Source organism: Nicotiana tabacum, chromosome 1 (genome assembly GCF_000715075.1).
Source record: "Nicotiana tabacum cultivar K326 chromosome 1, ASM71507v2, whole genome shotgun sequence".
In the NCBI taxonomy this organism is placed as follows: Eukaryota; Viridiplantae; Streptophyta; class Magnoliopsida; order Solanales; family Solanaceae; genus Nicotiana; species Nicotiana tabacum.
Genome location: NC_134080.1, coordinates 215,647,405 through 215,668,477, shown reverse-complemented (window position 1 = coordinate 215,668,477; position 21,073 = coordinate 215,647,405). Strand labels below are relative to the sequence as shown.

General features: G+C 34.6%; 2 protein-coding genes across 3 annotated transcripts; one reads left to right on the top strand and one right to left on the bottom strand.

Annotated features, from left to right (window-relative positions):
* The first annotated feature begins 1,721 nt into the window (after positions 1-1,721).
* On the top strand, positions 1,722-10,809 carry LOC107788651 (uridine kinase-like protein 4). 2 transcript variants are annotated; one of them, XM_016610343.2, is made up of 15 exons: positions 1,722-1,862; positions 3,600-3,760; positions 4,625-4,716; positions 5,298-5,367; positions 5,907-6,025; positions 6,295-6,391; positions 7,061-7,140; positions 7,360-7,554; positions 7,713-7,796; positions 7,894-7,954; positions 9,294-9,354; positions 9,798-9,891; positions 9,999-10,071; positions 10,227-10,309; positions 10,450-10,809. In XM_016610343.2, exons 2-15 carry the CDS (start codon positions 3,616-3,618, stop codon positions 10,597-10,599), a joined length of 1,404 nt encoding a protein of 467 aa, XP_016465829.1. In that variant the 5' UTR covers positions 1,722-1,862; positions 3,600-3,615; the 3' UTR covers positions 10,600-10,809. The 2 variants fall into 2 exon arrangements, with proteins under 2 accessions (XP_016465829.1, XP_016465830.1); XM_016610344.2 differs by lacking the exon at positions 7,713-7,796.
* Positions 10,810-13,316: 2,507 nt separating this feature from the next.
* Positions 13,317-20,755, bottom strand: LOC107788650 (protein DNA-DAMAGE INDUCIBLE 1). The gene is made up of 16 exons (XM_075256763.1): positions 20,394-20,755; positions 20,218-20,250; positions 19,491-19,624; positions 19,229-19,337; positions 18,598-18,714; positions 17,849-17,914; positions 16,980-17,042; positions 16,849-16,893; positions 16,698-16,759; positions 15,708-15,801; positions 14,973-15,065; positions 14,804-14,873; positions 14,651-14,721; positions 14,050-14,101; positions 13,786-13,811; positions 13,317-13,654 (listed from the first exon to the last, which is right to left on the bottom strand). Exons 1-16 carry the CDS (start codon positions 20,457-20,459, stop codon positions 13,526-13,528), a joined length of 1,230 nt encoding a protein of 409 aa, XP_075112864.1. The 5' UTR covers positions 20,460-20,755; the 3' UTR covers positions 13,317-13,525.
* Positions 20,756-21,073: the final 318 nt, after the last annotated feature.

Sequence of the window (21,073 nt, the reverse complement as noted above, 5' to 3'; positions counted from 1 at the left end):
AATATTAACTAAGTTGACAAGAGGGGTTGTTCTGATGGTAAACAACCTCCATTTCCAATCACGAGGTTGTGAGTTCGAGTCTCCCAAGAGCAAGACGGGAAGTTCTTGGAGGGAAGGATGTCGAGGGTCTATTTGGAAACAGCCTCTCTACCCCAGGATAGAGGAAAGGTCAAGTGGGATTATACTGAGTTGTTGTTGTTGTTGACTTACTTTTCATGCAATCCTCAAATATGTAATGTTTTATTTTAAAGCAATAAAGAATTTATGTTCAAATTATCATTAAAAATTGTAAATATTTTGATACTTTTACTATGAACTACTTCATATAAATTGGGACAAAGCGATAATTATTGTTGATGAGAATATTAAGTAATATCTTTCCATCTATTCAAATTTAAATAGAAAAATAACACAATATTTATACAATTAGGACTAACAAAAGTCGCATAAAATTAATCGAGATATACATAAACTGACGGCAACATAAGAAAAAGACTTTAGGAAAAGGAAAGTAATTGGGTAAAATTCACTCAATTGTCGTTGGCTTAAAGTCCACATCAGAAGGAGAGTGGACCCCACATCCGATTCGGTGCTGAGGTGTAACGGCTCACCTCTTATCATGATTCCGTACAATATTTTTCTTTTAATTTGTTTACTTATTATAATAAGCTATATACTATAAAGCAACGTAAATATTTAACTACTACAACAACTCAGTATAATCCTACTAAGTGGGGTCTGGGGACGGTAGTGTGTACGCAAACCTTAAATATATAACTATTTGTTAAAAATCATGTTAAAAAGTATAATAAAAGAAAAATTGTTTACTTCAAAATAACAAAAAATTCATATAAAATAATATCATATAATTTAAAAAAACTGTGAAAACTGCTCAAGTTTCACTACTCAAATATAAATTTTCCTTTTGACTACTTAAATATGATATTTCTTTTATTAGTAACTAGTTTTTTCCTAATTCAATAAATATCAAATAAAATATACTTACATATATATATTTTTACGACTTAATTATGGTTAATAATCACCTCTATTTTTTGTATTCCCCTAGAATTAACTTTTTTTATAGGATTTACCATCAAAGGAGTGTTGTGGATAGATGAAATTCTTTCGATATTAACTTGAAGTCTCGACTTTGAATTTCGTAAATTTGTGATACGAACTGCTACCTATTTTAATGATCTATATATAGCAAAAATTTGAATTAGCGGGGCGAACACGCCAAATGTTAAACAAAAACAAAATGTACAATATTTAATGGTGGAATTAGGTTTGAGCTCTTAGATCCTTGATAAGAAGCTTTCATTTAACGAGTTGGAATTTGAATTAATCGAGTCACTAATTTCGAAGTTAGAACATCATATAATTAATTAATTAAAAAAAGATTTTTTTTTACCTGATTTGGTGCAACCACATAGCATAATTAGTATCTAATGACCAAAGAGGGTTGTGGTGGAGTAGCAAGTACTTCTTCATCCCTAATCGGAGGTCATGGGTATAGAGTCGCCTTTGTTAGTGAGCGTTTTACCCCAATGTGGGACTTTCCGGTGCGAATCCGAATTTAGTCGGGCCCAACTACAGTGGTAAACCAAAAAACAAACAAACTAGTATCTAGTGTAAACAGTGGCCTGTCACTGTAATTTCACCAAAAATATCAACACAATAATACAGCAAACCGCTCCTTCTCTGAACTTTCCGCCCCTATAAATTCACTTGGGTCCGCAGCAAACTGCTTAAAAATCATATATTTTGATACTGAATAAGATACTGTTCCTTATTTTTTTTCTCTCATTATTCCAGTAAAAGATCTTTATTCTTTTTTAGCTGAATCCAGCCATAAAAAGGTATATTCCAGAATCTGATTCATATCTATATATTTTGTATTTAACTTTTGCACTCACATTAACATTTTTGCTTTATTTGTTCTGTTCAGTTTGTGTTGGAGATATGGATCTTGATGTTGATTAGTGAATATCTTTAATCTGTTGAAGTATGTGTTAAAGATTTTGATTTGAGAAAAAAAATCCCCTTTTTTTTATGATAGAGTTAAGATTTTTAGTGAAGTTAAGTACTTTAATACAGTTTAGAAGGTAGAATCTTTATTGCTATTATTAATTCTTCTGGTCCCCCCCCCCCACAACCCCACCCCGAGGGCCCTCATTAGGGGTTAGGTGATTTGGTTGTGGCAAAGAAGTGTTCTTTTTAGATATTTTTTTAGCTGCTGACATGTGCTGAGTCAGTCTTTCAATTTTCTGAGTGATCATTTGTACTCAATTTGAGGATGTTTGAACCGTGATAAGGGTAGCCCAGTACACAAGGCATCCTGCCTTTACGCAAGGTACGGGGAAGGGTCGCACCCCAAGAGGTGTCATGTAGACAGTCTAACCTAATGCAAGTGTTAACGGCTGCTTCTACGGCTCGAACCCGTGACCTATAGGTCACATGGAGACAACTTTACCGCTGCTCCAAGTCTCCCCTTCAGTAAAGATACTACCTTCTAAACTCTATTAAAGTACTTAATTTCACTAAAAATCTGAACTTTATCATAACGGTGGAGTAATCGATACATAGTAAATGGGATTTTGAGAGATTCTTTAGGGGAAAACTGAAGTAAGTCTTTAAGGGGGGAAAGAGTAGGGTGCAGAGTATAAAGTTTTGAAATACACAAGAGGAAAAGATGATTTTATTCATGAACAACATGCTCTTTATATAGAGCAGATACAAACTGAAATACATAATAGTGGAACAAACCGATGTGATAAGATTTTGTGCAGCAGAATACACTAGAATACAGGGAACTAACAAAATCCTAAAACTAGAAAATAGGAAGCTAAAAACAAACTACTAAACTGAAGGATAACAAGTATTATCCTTTAATACAGAGGTAACGATAGATGAGCTAAACTTCATTTGACTAGAATGTACAATGCTTATTATCTGGACATATACTTTTGATTTGTGATTTTTCTCCAGCGATCGACTACTAAATTTTCACATACCAAATTTTCCTGGAGCTCCGTGAATGTTAATGCTTATGCGTGCTCATTATCTCAAGGAATCATGAACTCTTTTCTAAAATCAGTAACTATGTATTTTATTCATCCAAAGTGCACCATGGAAGTGCTTGAATATGTACAAGCAAAAACCTCAGCAGTTCTATAATGTGGGAACTGACGTATAAACATCTGTATCTAAGTCAAGGAATTGTAAATTATGAACCTTGCTGTTTTTGACCTTTCAAAGGGAAAAAAAGGAAAAAGGATTATGTTGGACAAGATCTCACAGAAGGCCAATATGTCTGTTATTTTTCATAGCAGCTAGTCAACTTATGTAGGACTTGGCCGCATGAAACGATTCAGCAAATTTTTATCCTTATGTTCAATTTCAGTTAAAAAATATGCAGCTTATCAATTATGCAGATATATGCTCAATGCATATGGCTACCTTTTCTCTTGCTCTGAAACACACGAGCAAATATTCTCTGTGTATACGAGCAACAAATACTAGTAATATAGAATCTTGTCTGGCCACTTTCTTCTTATACGCTTTTATTCCATCACGTGCTTGTTACGTAAATGCAGAGCCTATAATCAATCAATGGGCTCAAAAGCAGTTGAAGATTTGATACAGGCATCATCAGGAGTTCATTATTCTGGATTCCATTTAGAAGAACCACATACTTCAGAAGTTGAGCAACCAACAACTTCTATTGATGAAAGTGTTAAGCAACCCTTTGTCATTGGTATGTCGAGGCAGTAATATATCTCTTGCTGTTACTTGAGCTTTTTCTCAACTAACTTTAGCTTCACTGCAAACGATAGTTTTAGATCGTGAAACTAAGACAGCTACTCAATCTTTTCGGGACGGGTATATGAAGAACGGTTAATTTCACTCATCATTCAAATCATTTTGGATGGATGTTAATCGCCCTTGCATTTTTGATACTTAGTAAAGCTGTACATTTATATATATGATGACACTGGATGAGAAAATTATGATGTTGAATTTGGTGATGGATGAGAAATCATTGTGCTTGCTTAAGAATTGTTTAGATATAGGACCTAAAGTAAATGTATTAACATGACTAAGATATGCTCCCAACTAATTGGTGTCTCCTAAATGGTTAGTGAGGATTCATATAGCCGACACCGACTTGTTTTGGGATTGAGGGGTGTGGTTTGACGTAGAAGTCCAGACCAAAACTTTATCTGACTAAAGACTGGATTTTTTTTGTGTGCTTGATCCTGCTTTCTGCCTGCACCTCGGAATGCATTTGTCGTCTTTGTGGAGTTTTGTTCAGCATTTGCTGGAAACGTATTCCACGAGCTTTGCTTCTCTAAGTTTGTTGGTTGATGCTTGTTCCTACAATTAGCACAAGATAGGGTAATGATGAGAGGAAAGACTTTACAGGTTCTCTATGAGGTGTGCATATGTATTGTTGGTCAATAGAGCAGTTTGTGTGCTTTGATGAGAAAATATCTCAGGGCTATGGTTAAAGATGGGAACGAATCATCGGGATTTTAGTCAGTTCATGTAAACTTGAGAACAGTACAGTGATCTTAGTTTTCTACTTGATGCATGCTTATATAAGATGTTTTACCTGCAGGAGTTGCTGGAGGTGCTGCAGCGGGCAAGACAACAGTTTGTGATTTGATTATTGATCAGCTTCACGATCAGCGTGTTGTCCTAGTTAACCAGGTGGGTTTTCTTCAGAGTAGAAAATGAAGCTTTTGTTTTTATTTTTTTATGTACGAGTCTAAAAAAACACCTTTCATCACTTGAACAGACTGCATAATCTTTTCCTATGCAGTTTTAACAGTGGAACTCTATTTCTCTTATCTCTTCCTATTTAATTGATAAACGTTCACAATTTGTTTATAACATCCACTTGACCTTTCTTCTTGATGAGGTATTGGATAGCTGGGGTCCTACTCCGTATTTTCCTAGGGCGGGTTATCTCTAATTTTCTTTCTAGTTTTGTAAAAAATATATATTAACCAAGCTAAAATTATAAAATGTAATTATTCGTAAGCTCAGCATCCAATTCTTTTTGCTTATGATTTGGCAGTTTATGGCTATTCCATGTACTAGTTCTATCGCACCCCTGTCGTCTATGACAATAAAGTATAACTTGAGGGAATTTAACTTGCATCTTAAGTTGTCTGTTTTCCACAACTTTTCGGTGCTCTTGCATTATATTTGTCTTAAGTTTGGAAAAAAAATGTATAGCCTGCCAAAACACAAACACCTATTTGTCTGACTTATGTTTCAATTGGCAGGATTCTTTTTATCACAATTTGACACCAGAAGAACTCACAAAAGTTCATGAGTACAACTTCGACCATCCTGGTTAGTCTAGTTCTTTATTATCTGAATTGAATACACAGGTAAAATTGTTTTATCTCTTAGTTCCTCTGAGAAACAAAGATATCTTTTTCCATGGTGAATCATTGCCAAACATCCATTTTATCATTCTAGCAGTTGACTGTATACAATTTGTAATAGATTGCCAGAAACTGCAAAGTTGATTGTGGTTCAGCCATTGAGGACTTAAAGTCCCTAATCTTACTAGAAATTCCTCATAAACAGTTAGTAATAGCTTCCAAAGAAATGTTAACTCCAAAAATCACTTAATAAGGATTTGAAAACCTAGTACTAGTTTTCACTTATGTTGTGCGGACTCCCCTAAAAGTTGTCGCACCCATGTCAGATTCCTCTGAAAATACATTACTTTTGGAGGATCTAACACGCACCCGGAGACATTTTCGGAGAAATCACTTAATAAGAATATGTACTTAGTTTTAGAAATATTAAAAAGCTGTTCTATTTTCTAGAATAATACGGTGGCTAAGTTTTACGCGTCTTTCTAATTATTGTGCTTTATTCAGATGCATTTGACACTGAGTTATTGTTGCGTGTGATGGAGAAATTGAAGCATGGGCAAGCTGTAGATATTCCAAAATATGATTTTAAGAGTTACAAAAATGACGTATTCCCCCTTCGAAGGGTAATTTCTATCTAGCATGGCATTTTCCTCTTCTTTTTTTTTCTTCTTTCATTTCAGCTTGTATTGTTACATAGAGATCAACCTAGTTTCTTTCCCTATCTACGACCCAACCCCTCCTCAAAGGGAAAACAAGGAAGAAAAGGGGAAAGATAACATTCCAATGAGATGGAGCATAGATACACACGCTATTGCCTGCGGCTAATTTTAATTTTGGGTGCCGAATTATCTAACAAGTGTCATTAACCACTTTGACTTAAAATACTTGGTAGGTCAATCCTTCGGATGTTATAATTTTGGAAGGTATACTCATATTTCATGATCCTCGTGTCCGAGATCTGATGAGTATGAAGATATTTGTAGATACAGGTTCTTTCCTCTCCTTTCTTTGATATATCTTTTTCGTATATTAGGTTAATGCTTATGCATCTTGTTCTTTTCAGTTGTTTTATCTAAAAACATAACACCAAACTTGCACCCAAGGGTGTGGCCTAGTGGTCAATGAAGCGGGTGAGAACCATGAGGTCTCAAGTTCAAATCCCAGCGGAGGCAAAAAAAAACTAGGTGATTTCTTCTCATCTATCCAAGTCTTGGTGGATAGAGTCACCTGGTACCTATTGCTGGTGGGAGGTGGCAGGTACCCCGTGGAATTAGTCGAGGTGCGCGCAAGCTGGCCTGGACGCTACAGTTATCAAAAAAAAATGTTAACACCAAACTTCAAAAACAAATTGAAATTTTTGGTCCTAGTCCTTTATTTGCTTAGACCTCATTTGGTCTCTAGAGAAGAAAAAAAGAATCTAGAAATAGGAAATTAGGAATACTACAATGCTATATTGAAGTGGATTATTGAAGTTATTTTACTTATTTCTGCACAGCTTTTTGTTTTGCAACTATTGTCAGTCTTCCTAACGTTTGATATGCTGATTTAGTCTTAATCACGAGGATAAAACTTCTGCTTGTTGTTTCATTCCATGTCTACAGACATCTATTGTGAATTCTCTACTTTTGTGGTTTCATAATTTAAAATTTTCAGTGCAGATGCTGATGTACGGCTTGCAAGGAGAATAAGACGTGATACTGCTGAAAAGGGTAGAGATATCGCTACAGTACTTGATCAGGTTACTTGATCTTTATAGCTTATATCAAGAATTTGTGAGCTAACTGTGTTTGCATTCTCATATGTACCTAGAGGAGTCTTCTCTTTTTCATTTTTTGCTGTTTGGCAAATCTTTTGTCAAGGTATCAAATTTTTTGTATTTCCCAACTTCCAACAAAATGCCCATTGTTAAAACTGATAGTTTCCCTTTCACGAATAACGTAATGTAATCTTTGCGCAGTACTCCAAGTTTGTCAAATCGGCTTTTGATGACTTCATTCTTCCAACAAAGAAGTATGCTGACATAATAATTCCCCGGGGTGGAGACAATCATGTTGCTATCGATTTGATTGTGCAACATATCAGGACGAAACTTGGTCAACATGATCTTTGTAAAATATATCCTAACTTATACGTTATTCAATCTACTTTCCAGGTAACATTTTCATCTTGTTATTATAGATATTTTTTAGCACCCATTTGTTTCAGTTTCATCTTGCCAATTATCTGTGCCTCTTCATCTTGAAGTCATTTTTCCTTTTTTTTGAGATCGACCTTTTATTTCCCTCTAAGATTATTATTTGTTTCATTCAGATACGTGGCATGCATACACTTATCCGTGATGCACAGACGACAAAGCATGATTTTGTGTTCTATGCTGATAGATTGATTCGATTGGTAAGTTTTTCTTTCTTGCACGGCGATCAAGTTAACAAGTTTTTCGACAAGTGAAAGATTTCCCCTTATCTATCAAAGTTCTTCCTCACTGTACCAGGTTGTTGAACATGGACTAGGCCATCTGCCGTTTACAGAAAAACAGGTGATCACTCCAACTGGTAAGCAGCTATCCCCCATAGTGCAATATTAGATATGAATTTGATTCTAAATGTTCATTTATGTCATTGTATTTTAATCAATCTAGTTGTGGTTTCCACAGTATGTGAGCTTAGGGGCGGACCTAGAGTATTAGGTACGGGTTGGGACGAACACAATAGCTTTTGCTTAAACCCTATATTTGTATTAGGAAATCCGTTAAATATGAACAAATATTTAATTGTGAACCCAGTAACTAAGACGAGCGATGGAACCTTCAAATCCTGGCTCCGCCTCTATGTGAGCTGATATGTTTTCCTGGTTCCGTAACATTTAGAAGTGATTGTTTTTAATTTTTTGGATTATATTGTTTCTTTTGGATTCATCGTAGCATTGCAATAGAGCTCTTTTGTTTTATTTCATGTATATCCTTTTTTCCTTAATCAGTTTTACCTACCATAACTCACTCAAGAGAGACTGAGTTACTATTTTGAAAAAATAAGCTATCAGGAAAACTGTTGGCATATTTGAGATGCTCTGGCCTCTAAGAAGTAAGCAGCAGCCGTGGTTTGAAATATCAATCGGTACTGCAAAGTGTCAGAGGAATCATAATTAGAAGGGACAAGGCCGATTCAATGACTCACAATGTTTTTTACTTGTGTTGAAAATGTTGTCACCCATATTATGAGTGCTTCGCTACTGACATGTCAAAAACTCAAAATAATCGCATCCGAGCTACATCATAGGAGATGCATCGGATACCATGTGGAGTGTGGGCAATATTAAATGAAAGCTTCTCTTGGGATAATTGATGCTATATTTTGCCGCTTGATATTCCTTTTATAGAGAGTCGATAATGATACTTTGTCGTGAATGTGATTTATCATTTGAAAGACTATTGACCATAGCAGCTTAGCAAACACGTTTTCTTGGTGCAACGTTTATTAGTATCAACACCATGGTAATTTGTTACGTTTCAATCCGTTAGTTTGGTAAATTTTCAGCACTTGATTAATGTCTTCGAATTTCATAGTTGCTTAGCTACTTCAATCCATATTATCTATGGTGGCGGCTTGGGTTTCATGAATTTACTTGGATAAAAACTAGTCTCTTTCCAGTTTGGATGTCTAGTTGAGATGTATTTACCTGTTATCTTTTAGGTCAGCTAAATGATTGCAAACTGTGGTGAACTTCTTGCTTACCAAGACCCGCATTGACTATTAGCCAATATTGTCATTTTTTGAATCAAGATTTTACTCATGTTTATTCTTGGACTTTGCTCTTCATGATATCCCAAGTTAGCTCCTGTTTCGATGAGCATGAAAAGATATGCTTAAATTAACCCACCTCTGTTGAGTGCAGGATCTGTATACAGCGGTGTAGATTTTTGCAAGAGGTTATGTGGTGTCTCTGTAATTAGAAGGTAATTATTGTTCGTCACCCTTGATTTCTTCATATATGAGGTAAAAATGCGGGATGTTACCTTGAGAAGATCAAGATTAATAATGTTAAGAGTAAATGTCACCTAAAAAGGTTTACATCAATGGGGGTTCCTTTTTCTTCTAGTGTGGGAAATAGATAATCAAAATTTATTAGTTTGCTGTTTAGTCAATATTTAGATTTGTTGTGTTAATCTCGGAAAAATCAAAAATTAAAATATGTATTGCTAATAAGTCGAAGTAGAATGTGAACCTGTTTAATGTTGAATGTATATGGGGGTTTACCTAATCATCATCCTTGGTATGTTGAAACATTTTACTTTAATTCATTAGAAATGTCCTTGCTTGCTTCTTTCTGCCTTCAGTATAAGATTTAGGGATTGCTATGTTCTCTTTACTTGCCATAAGAATTTCTAATTTTGCACAGTGGAGAGAGTATGGAGAATGCGTTGCGTGCATGCTGTAAGGGTATCAAGATAGGCAAGATTCTTATCCACAGAGAGGGTGACAATGGTCAGCAGGTTAGCGATTTGCTTGTCCTCCCGAATCTTTATATTGGTATTTGCTTTCTTTCTTTTTTTAAAGTTTGTAATGCCTTTTTTCATTTATTGCATGTATAATGATGCAGCTGATCTATGAAAAACTACCAGAAGATATTGCAGAAAGGCATGTCCTTTTGCTGGATCCTATCCTTGGCACAGGTTAGTCTATTTTCAACAACGCCCTCGACATCACGTGACTGACCATGACTCTCAATGCACACAAAATGTATAGATGCACTACATCATGAAGAATGTTGTAAAATTTTCTTAATGAGCGAATGTGTAAGCTAAAGCCTATATGTGACAATCTTCAGGGAATTCAGCAGTTCAAGCTATTTCTTTACTGCTAAAGAAGGGAGTCCCCGAGTCCAACATTTTATTCCTCAATCTTATTTCTGTAAGTTTACCAATTCATCCATTTTTGGCATTTGATTATCTTAGAATCCACCTTTTTACAAATGTTGCTAGCACGTAAACATGTGGAGTTTCTATTGCAATAAAATTCTGGAATCATAATCTTTGATGTTCTTAAACTAGGCACCCCAAGGAGTACATGTGGTTTGTAAGCGTTTTCCAAGAATAAAGATCGTGACATCTGAGATAGAAAATGGTTTGAACGATGATTTTCGTGTTATTCCTGGAATGGGCGAGTTTGGTGACAGGTATTTTGGCACAGACAATGACTAAACGTTAGACTGGTGGCCCGTCCCTCTCTATCTCTCAATCGCGCGAGAGATATAACCTTTTCTATATCAACCCAATCATATTTTCTGAGGATCATTAAGAAGAAAAGGACTCAGTTGAGCATGATTAAACAATAATGTGTTAAGGTCTGGACATTATGAGATTGTATTTGACTACAGTTGCATTAGAAATGCGATTTTCAAACTTTTTGTACATTTGAGTAACACGAGTTTCCTTTAGGAGTTGTAAGAAATGCATTAAAATGGGTTTGATATGAATTACTATAGTATCTGGACAACAACAACAACAACAACAACCCAGTATAATCCCACAAGTGGGTTATGGGGAGGGTAATATGTACGCAAACCTTACCCCTACCCCGAAGGGTAGAGAGGCTGTTTCCAGGAGACCCTCGGCTCAAAAAAGCAACATGAGATGATATATTAGTACCATAAAAATGCACAATAGAATAACAGCACATATCTGGACAATATGTGCATTTACTTTTTAAATCTTGAATACCCTAAGCGAAATTCATGATTTCCTTGGTGTAACTAATGTTGAACTTATCTAACTATTGACAATTCGAGATCTATCCTGATAATGTGGATGTTTCGACTTGGTAGTTTTTATAATTTTAATATCAAATCTCTCAAGATATTTTTATTTTTACGCACAAAAGATATGAAAATAAAACATTACAGGACCATTTAGTTATATTCAAATTATGAAAGGTTGTATACAAATTTCTTTTCCTTTTTTGACCAAAAATGAGCATTGGCCAACTCCTTGAAAAATCGATTCTGCACAACTGAAAAGGAGAAAGAAAAAGAGCAACTATGCAACGCATTGAGAAAGAAGTGTATCTAATTGAAGGTGTGAACAATTATGTAACAGTATATATATTCTTTAGAGTACAAAAATGAAAAAATTTAATTTGTGTTTCACAAGTTTGACGGAATACCAATTATCTCCCACCAACGCATTTATCGGGTAATTCTACCCACCAAAGTTTAGATAGGTGCCAAAAAATTACTTAGCGCTTTTACCTCTACTGGATTTGAACTCAAAACCTCATGGCTCTCAACCGACTTCATTGACCACACTAGGCCATACCTTGAGTGGTTAAGTATAAAATCTAATTACGTAACTGAATCTATATATATATATATATAAGAGGTAATTGAAAAGATGACTTAGCACCTCTCTTTGGCCAAGAAACTCATTTATCTTTTTTCTCCTTTTTTGGCTTTTCCCCTCCCTTATATTCCGTTGCTACATCCTTTAATATGTGATTATGTTGATAACTCCCAAGTCCTAAATACTATTTAATGAGTGATTTTATGGCATTCTTTTGTATTCCCCGTATATGCCTATAAGTTTACTAGGTACATTAGAAAACCTAAATCATGATTTATTGGTAAAACTATTGTCTATTCAACAGTTAATGGAGTTTGGTTTAGCTTAAACAATATAATGGTACGGCCGTTACACATGCACTAGCAATTTAGTTGAATTGTAACATTGGTTTCCGACGCTGTGCATTTTAATGTGGAGGCTTAGTTTGATGGTTTGTCCAAGGAAGGTATGCGGCGCTAGAGAAGATGATGAATGCATTCGTATATTCTAAGTTCTCAATTTAGACAAACCGTATGCTATCTTTTTTAAGTCTTTCTGCAATTTTAAATGACGGCAAATTAATATGAGTTTCATGAATTCTGATTGCAGAATATTTACCTAACATGTCTCAAATGTTAGGCATTGTATTTATCTTATCCTCCTTTTTTGGCCTTTTCCCTATATTTTCCTATTTACGCTACTGTAAAAAATAAAGTCTAATAATTTTTATCTACTTTTTCTTAAGGAAGCATGTTGTATGTCCTATTTTTTTCCTCTTTTATTTATTTACAGCTGATCTTTAAAATTGAATCAAGTAAGTTATGATAATAATATTTTCAATATAAAACAATATATCTTCCAATATTTAGGTAAATGACAATGCAAATTATTATTTAATTTCTTAATTAGTTGGATAAATTTTTTTTCTTATATCAAGAAACACTTCATTATGAGCTTTCAATCCAAACACTTCATGTGAACCAATGAGGTTTTTGAGTCATGACTACAAGTATCAAGTAGTGAAAAAGAATTACATGCGACAAATATTTTTGTAAAAATGAAAGAATGCTTATTGCTATAATAAGGATAATAACAGTTACAAGTGTATTCTAAAATTGAAGGTTTGTACATAATAAAAAACAACCATGAGAAAGAGACTCTAGTAAAAGATTTATGTTTGTGATATAAAATTAATTTTATACTCATATACATTATCTTTTTAATTTCTTCTGTCTCAACTAAACTTGCAAAAATTTATTTTATGTATTCACTATTCTCTTTCTTAGCAGCACAATAATTGTAAGTGTACGACATAACATTGAACGTTCTAAATTCTAATGATATGAACATAAAAAGAACAACTATGAGAAGAAAACTCTAATGAAAGATTTATAATATGATACAAAATTAATTTTATAATCATATAAAACAAAATTAATCTCTTCTATCTCAACTAAACTTGCAAAAAAAATAATTTTTATGGATTCATTTTTTTAACCGCGCGAAGCGCGGATATATTCACTAGTAGCAGATAAACTTGGAAATAAGCTAATTTATTAGCATGCATTATGTTTAATATAACGTTCAACCAACCACAGAACTTAATAAATCACTTTGAATTCCATTCCCTGCCAAATTCATCATAGCATGGCAATCCAAGCAGGAAAAGCAAGGTTAAGTTTGTGTCCAACAATATAATTTCAAAGACAATTTTGAATGAAATAGTAAGCAGTCATTGCTAAAATCCAAAAAATGTTGTGGGTACATAAATTAAGCCACAGATCTTAATTCTATGACAGAAAAGAGATGATCAACCCCCAAATAGATATCCGGCGGCTTGTTCTTCATTGCCATCGAAAAACTTCAGAGCTTGTATTACTGCATCCCTTCCAAACCCTAATTCAACAAGCTTTGCAACTTTGGCTTCAAATTCAGTTCCCTGCAGAAAAAATATTAATAAAGTAGCACAAAGACCATAAATGATCTGTTCTACTTAACAATGACTGTATTTATTCAAAGGAACAACAAATTTATGCAAGCTGTCAAGGAGCAAATTAATCTCTAATTTACCTGTGTCGAATTCCCAGGGGCGCTTCCTGTGGACCAAGACAAGGTTGAACTATAAGTAAATGAAATTCAAAAGAGAAATAAAGAGAGCTGTAGAAACAACCAAAAGCAAAATAGAAAGAAAATTCATGTCATCTTGTTGACTCTTCCTAAATCATGTTAAGCAAATTAATGTAAGGAATTTAAATCCTTGGGTGTGGCGGAACAGTCCAGATGACAGACAGTTGAAATGGAATTCACAAATATTATTTGGAAATTGAAGCTAACCGGAAGGACCTCCTTTTGCAGGACCAGTCGTCTCCTTTGCTCCAGATGTTGCCTGTACAGCAAGAAAAAGAACCAAGTTTAGTACTGCTGCCTCGTCGAAAAACCACAAACACAAGGAAAAAGCACTGTTCCTAGAAGGTCCAAATCCTGATTTGAATATTTAGAGAAAAATGATAATATAACAGATTATTAAAGGGCTGCATGACCTTAAAGATTTAAAAATTGTAGGATAACATATTGCACAATCTTTAGAGCAAACAGGCTCTAGCAACCCCAGGAAAACATCAAACTTCCATCAAGAATGTCATAATTGTAAAAAGAAAGGCAAATCCTAGGCAATCATTTCATCTAATTTCAGCATCAACTTTATCTATTATCTTGGAGAGTGCATATAACCAGAACTGCACTCAAATTTGTATAATGTTAGCTCTTGACCTATTTTGAAGCTAAAATACGTCAAATTTGTTGTTCATTTATTGCTCGCATTAAACTATAGGCAGCAAAAAGTAAAGTCCCACGTACCCACTTTCAGAGAATGAAAAAGGAAAGATAGATAATGTTGAGTCCGGAAAAAATCATTATGTAAAAAAAATGCCTTTACCTGGGTTCCTGAGCTCGAAGCCTCCTTGGCGAACCTCTCGTCATCAAGAAAATGACCAGGAATGTCCTTCTCTGAAATTTGATGTAAACAAACTTAGTAAAAGCTCAAAGGTAGTACTATCCAGTACAAAAGTAACCAGGAGGCATCACCAACCATGTAGAAATGGTACAGCAACCTCCCCTCCACCAACTCTCAGAACATTCTCCTTCAGATCAATCATGCACTGCAAAAGATCATTACCGTCCGCTTATAAAGGCGTGTTGAAAAGAAAAGATAAGAACAGAAAAGAAAAAGATGTTACAAGCAGGGAAAGAAAGTCAACCTGGTGTTTGCGAAGCATGTCAAGTCCAAAGAGAAATTCCATATTGGGAGAATCCAGTACCACGAAAGAACAAGGGTAAAATATTTGCCCAATCTGCCATAGTTAAGAGTTTAGCAAATTGAAGTGAAACATGCTAACAGAGCATTACCTTGGAACTTATCATCAATCCAAAGGCAAGCATATCCATGCAGCTTTTTATTACTTCGACAGCTTTTCATTTACTAAAATGAATGCATATGTGCCTGGTTGCACGACTTAATCCTCAAGTATTATGGGTAGAACAAGTAATTATCACCAACTGATTAGTGGGACAAGTCATCAGACAGATTGATTTAAGCAAATGGCAAATAAGCTAAAAACTACTTACAGCTGACAGATTATTAGTATTATTTGACTATTATTTGTGGCTATAAGTTGTGCAGAAATGTTTGCATGTAGCTTATATAAGTTTTAGACTGCTAGATCTATAGACAGGATACTTAGCATCAGTAATCCAGATCATAAAATTGGACATTACTAAGAAATAGCACAGTAGTACAGAAACTGAAAGAACAGAATATGGAAAGCATTTGATAGCAGCAGAAATTTAATCACTCTATTTAATTTTCCGGGCAGTGCATGAGAATAGAAAGAATTCATCAGTAGAACAGCAGCATCTATTGTATACCGTCAATGCACTTGAAGTACAGACACAAGATTGCAAGATAACACATCAGCTCCAAGGAAGCAACAAACCTTGATTGGAGCAACATGAATACGACCTAGTATCTCTGATTGACCAACTCCATGAGCAATGCCCTTATAGCGTGTATCTAATAGCCTCAACAATCTGCAAGAGAACGGGTCAGCAGATATATTAACAAATCTTCAGGGCTAGCCTATTTCTGAAAGAAAAAAATAAGCCAGCAACAAACACCTGTTACATTTATTACTACATTATTCTTACGGTAAATAAAACCAAAAACCTGAATATCAAACTGATTAATGTATTGCCCATAAACTTTTACTTTTTGATAACCGAGAAATAACCAAGGGCCAACGGCATACGGTTTGAAACTCGGTAAATAATGGGCCAACCCTTCTACCCTAAAAACTTATTAGTTATTCACTCAACCTCCTCATCAAGCTAATGAATGCCTCCTGGGTGGTATTATAAATTTTAAAGATAGTTCTGAAATCTTATAATAGACAACGGATATCAAAAAGTAACCCTATAATAGAGGCATGGTTCAAAATATAAGAGAGAGCAGATAGAAACGTTCAGAGCTAAAGACGATCCGGAATAGCCTTGAGGCACCATAGCATGTCGATGAAAAGCATGCAATCTTAGTGTCAAACAGATTACAGCAGGAGTTCAAGATGCTGCATTAGTTCTTTTGTGCTTCTACAGTTCAAATTGAATCCTTAATTTGCCTATTGTTTATTCTTCTGTCCTTCTAGAATACGAATTTTTCAACAACATACCTCATTGAAAAATTTCATAAATAAAAAGAACAAAAATGAGAGAAACTCTTCTTATATCTCTGACTTTATTTCTTTCATTCTTTGATATGGTAAAAATATATCTCTGACTAAAACTACTCATCAATTTCTACGTTTGCAATAATAATTTTTTTTGATAAAGAACGGTATTATGCGTGCTTTAATAATCAGTTGTGCTAATAAAATAATAAAAGGATCAAACAAGTTACTATAAACAACACAGCACAGCCTCGTAAATCATACCCACAACGTTCTGCACAGCTTTTAGATATAATTGTTGACTGAGCTCCACTATCCACAAAAGCCTAAACCAAAGAGAAAGGTAATATCCCACTCAACCAAAAGTAACAAGATGTACCAAGAAGATGGAGCACATCCAAATAAAAATCCCTACCTTTAGAGGATGACCATTTACTTCCATGTCAACATATAACATAACCTGAAATAAGCCATAAAAGTTAACTCGGCTTCGTTAAAACCACAGAGAAAATCAATATTTGAAAGGCATGAGGTAGTTTTACGTACCACCCTTGCAAAAGCTTCAGGATTGTATTCCAATGCTGCTGCCCAGTTTTCTTCAATTCCTTTCTGGAAAATATGCAAAACATGGAAAAGCTCTAACACAATTAGACCGAACTTCCATTGCATATTGGATATTTTGCCATTTTTTGGAAAAGACATCGCAATGAAAGAGAAAACTACTATAAGGTAGAAGGAAAAATATTGGCAACAGAATTTGCGAAGAGAGTAAGGACGATCAAGGACAAGTTCCACAAACTCTAGCAGCCAATCAATCAATTAGGTCCAAATCCAAATTAGTTGGGATCGGCTATGTGAATCTTGGCTATGTGAGTCCTCTATGTATATAGATCAATCAAATCAACTATAAGTTCCACAGTCTTTGTCGTCAAAAATGAACAAGCAAAAGCTACAGATGATTGCAAGAGACGCTAGTAGGAAAGGATACAATCCTCATTTAAATGAACGTCATTTGTTCGTATTCGAGTGTCTCAATATAAAAGCCACTTAACTTTGCCAAATCGATATTAGATCAAATAATAAATGTCCTACTGAAGAAGTTATTTCAGACATTTGCCAATATATTTATCTATTCCAATGGTAAGTCTTGCTTAAATTAATGCGCTTTCAGAAAAATACTGGAAAAAGAGCAAGAATGACTGTTTATGGTCCATTCACGCGTAAAGAACCATATTGAAATTAAAGAATGTAACAAACGGAACGCTTGTGCTAATAACTTGAAACAGTCTCCGGAACATCATCCGGTACACTTCTGCCAATGTAAATGTCGACAAAAGAATACAATAGAAAAGAAAAATAAAAGATAATTATAATTGAAAACAATAAAGATGACAAGATTTATTATGCCAACTAACCTGGCGAATTGCTTCTTCTATTTTCCTTTGTGCCTCGACATCGAATGGATCAGCATAAAGCAGTGCCTATAATTCAACATAATGTAGATTAATCAATGAATATCAATCAATCTACTACTCCTCAATCCCGAATTATCTGGGTCAGCTATATGAATCCTCTTTAATCATTCCACTTAATGCATATCAGAGTGGACACGTCCCACCAAAGGAAACAAAATTTTCAGATGTCTATAAAAAAGTTAGAATTAGAAACATTTAGATCAAATGATTGAGAAATATTGAGCTATCCTGCCTATTTCATATATGCTAGGGGCAAAGGTTCAGACTTCAGATAGCAAAAACAAAGTGTAAAGCCTGATCACATAACTTTGCAAGCTTTTGAAGGTGTTCTGCGAAGTTATATAGTACATATCAAAATGGATCAGATAACTTTGCAGAACACCTTCAAAAGCCTCTGCCAATTCCTTAATGTCACATTCTTAGTAGATTTTACGAGATAACCGTGACCTTGCCATAAAAGAAAGCACACGATCCTAAATGGAGCAAACAAAATAACTGTTCTCAAAATGCGGCATAAGGAGATGTTACATTCTGCTCTTCTTACAGCCAATCACTAGCTTTCAGTTCCAAGACATCATTTAGCAAGTAGTTATGAAACAATCAACATGGGACTCTCAAGATTGTGGATAACAACAACTACATTAAAATATACAGAAAAAGATAGCAATTTAGCAATAGAAGCTCCTGACCATCTCCTCTTCTTGACGACGCCGTAGCTCTGATTTGTGCTGATGACGCAGACGCAGAAGGTCTTGCAGCTTATTTAGGTCATTACCGAGGACAGCTTGTGCTAACTCAGGATCATTCTGCAAGTTCAAACATCATATACAGGCTCATGGGACCTCTGTGCTATATTGCAAACCAGCCACAAAGTGGAGCGGACTAGAACAAAATTAATGGATCACATGTCCACATCAGAATAATTAGAGGAATCCATCAGAATGCATATGAAACTTTCCTCTCCAAATCTAACTAATCCCTCATTGCGCACATAAGATCATGATGAAGTCATAATTACCAATCATTTAAAAATCAGACCAGTCCAACAAAATCGCAAATATGAGAAGAACCCACAAAAAAATTATGAAACTTCCTTTCAAAGTATAACTAATCCTTCAGCATACCTATAAGGTCGTGATAAAGTCATTAGTGGGGGAGGTGTGAAATAATAGATCAAATTGGAAAATGGGTGCTTATAGTTAAAAAAACCTTTGAGCAGGTCATATGATGGAAACAACAATGCTTTTGGAGATTGATTTTCTTAAATTGTTTTACCAAAAGCAAAAAAAAAAAAAAAAGGAAATGGCTAACTTGCTCCACCTGAAAAAGCTGGGCCATCAAATTGGAATCATTTCTCAAGTGTTGTTGGAAAGCTGAAGGATTTACAGCAGATCCATCTTGCTTGAAGCTCAAGTCATTTGCAGGTGCACTGAAATGCATTCTTATTGTTAGCAGAAGATGAAAGACGAGATGTATTTGCAGGATATGGCCGAGCAAATGGGTAAAGGGTAACAACATGGGACAATAAACAGGCAATAAAATAACAAAACACGAACAAAAGCAATATGAGCCGAAAATGCACCTAGACAAGGATGTTGCACTAGATACCATCATCACCAAATCTCCATCACCAACGCCAAGAGCGCTCAGTTTGTCAGAATTCCTCATTTCCCTCCCATTGTACAAAAGCTGCTGCTGCTGAAGAGGCACTTGTGTCTGCTCATCCAACACATATACACAACAACAATTGTAAAAGTAAGTGACAACAATTCTCAATATATATATATATATATATATATATATATATATATATATATATATATATATATAAAGTGATAATTCAACCACAATCGATATGTTACTCTTCCTTTTTATTTTGAGTTACTATACACCGACGGTGAAAAAAAAATTACACAATCAGGTTACTCAATATGCAATTACAGGTACATTGCTAGACAAACATTAATTGTAATATGGTAATAGTGGTAACTAACCTGGGATTAAAATTACTGACTTTACACAGTCGGTGTACATAATTTAAATCCTTTTATATTCTCTTAGTTCATATCTACCAATTTTCCAAATCGTTTCACACAATTCCATCAACTACATTATTGTATATAACTTTCACAACTTTGCAGAATTCAAATTCATTTACTAATCAAAATTTGAACTTTAACATAGTGTTTTCTCTATCGAACTAACTTTCAACTGTTTATTTAAGTTTTCTTCTATTATCACCGTATAAACACACACACACACACATAATCACCGTGTCGTATAAAATTTTAAAAAAAAATCCAACTAACCTCAACTTCCAGTAGAGCTTTCAGGTTCTCTACCTGGAGTACACACAATAACAAACATCTTCAGCATTAAAAAAAACTTTAAGATCCAAATGTATCAGCAAAACTTAGGGTTTTAGGCCTGCTATTAAAATTATATATAAAAAATGGAAAAGGAGACTAATGAGAGTGAATTATACAGATTCATCACGATCGACATCGAGAGTGACGATTTGTTCGTCAGTTGTCATTACAGTGATCTTCATCTTCCACGATTCCAGTTAGGAACAGATGAACAGTTACTTGAAAGGACTTGGATGTCAATTCTCCGGCGCTGTTGTCGTTTCTTATTGCCGAAGAAATTTCGAACTCCGTTTTGTTATTCCCAATATCCAGCTTTTCGCTGGAGGGATGAATTTGAAGGACTGCGTGTACGATAGTCAAAACAGCTCATAAGTTATAATCGCATTCAGGAAATACGATTTATAAGTCGCAGTTAATAAATGCATAAGTCACATTCACTAATGGAGTCCGTATTTTTTGATATGTGTGACATAAATATGTATAAAACCATTCGATATATAACGCGCTTTTATACCGCGAGGTACGCTGTTATCTCTTTTAGTTGCACAGTTTGCATGTGACCCGATGATGGGTCCCACTATGGAAGTTGAATTAAATAGTGCAAATTTATTTAAACAAATTTATTTTAACCTAACATAGGATTAGGTTAAAAGAATTTACTGCTTTTCTAAACAAACGTCATCATGCCATTTAAAAGTTGAGTTTAAGCGGGCGTTTGGACATAAAAATTATAATTTTAAAAAATAATATTTGGACTTAAGTCGAAAAATAATATTTAAATATACATTTTACTTGA

Coding starts and splice junctions, on each gene's coding strand:
- LOC107788651 (XM_016610343.2), top strand. CDS start 3,616: ATGGGCTCAAAAGCAGTTGAAGATTTGATACAGGCATCATCAGGAGTT. Junction 6,392..7,060: donor GAAGATATTTGTAGATACAG/GTTCTTTCCTCT, acceptor TTTTCAGTGCAG/ATGCTGATGTACGGCTTGCA. Junction 10,310..10,449: donor TATTCCTCAATCTTATTTCT/GTAAGTTTACCA, acceptor TTCTTAAACTAG/GCACCCCAAGGAGTACATGT.
- LOC107788650 (XM_075256763.1), bottom strand. CDS start 20,459: ATGAAGATCACTGTAATGACAACTGACGAACAAATCGTCACTCTCGAT. Junction 19,625..20,217: donor AAGCTCTACTGGAAGTTGAG/GTTAGTTGGATT, acceptor TTGGATGAGCAG/ACACAAGTGCCTCTTCAGCA. Junction 13,812..14,049: donor TGCAAAAGGAGGTCCTTCCG/GTTAGCTTCAAT, acceptor CTTGGTCCACAG/GAAGCGCCCCTGGGAATTCG.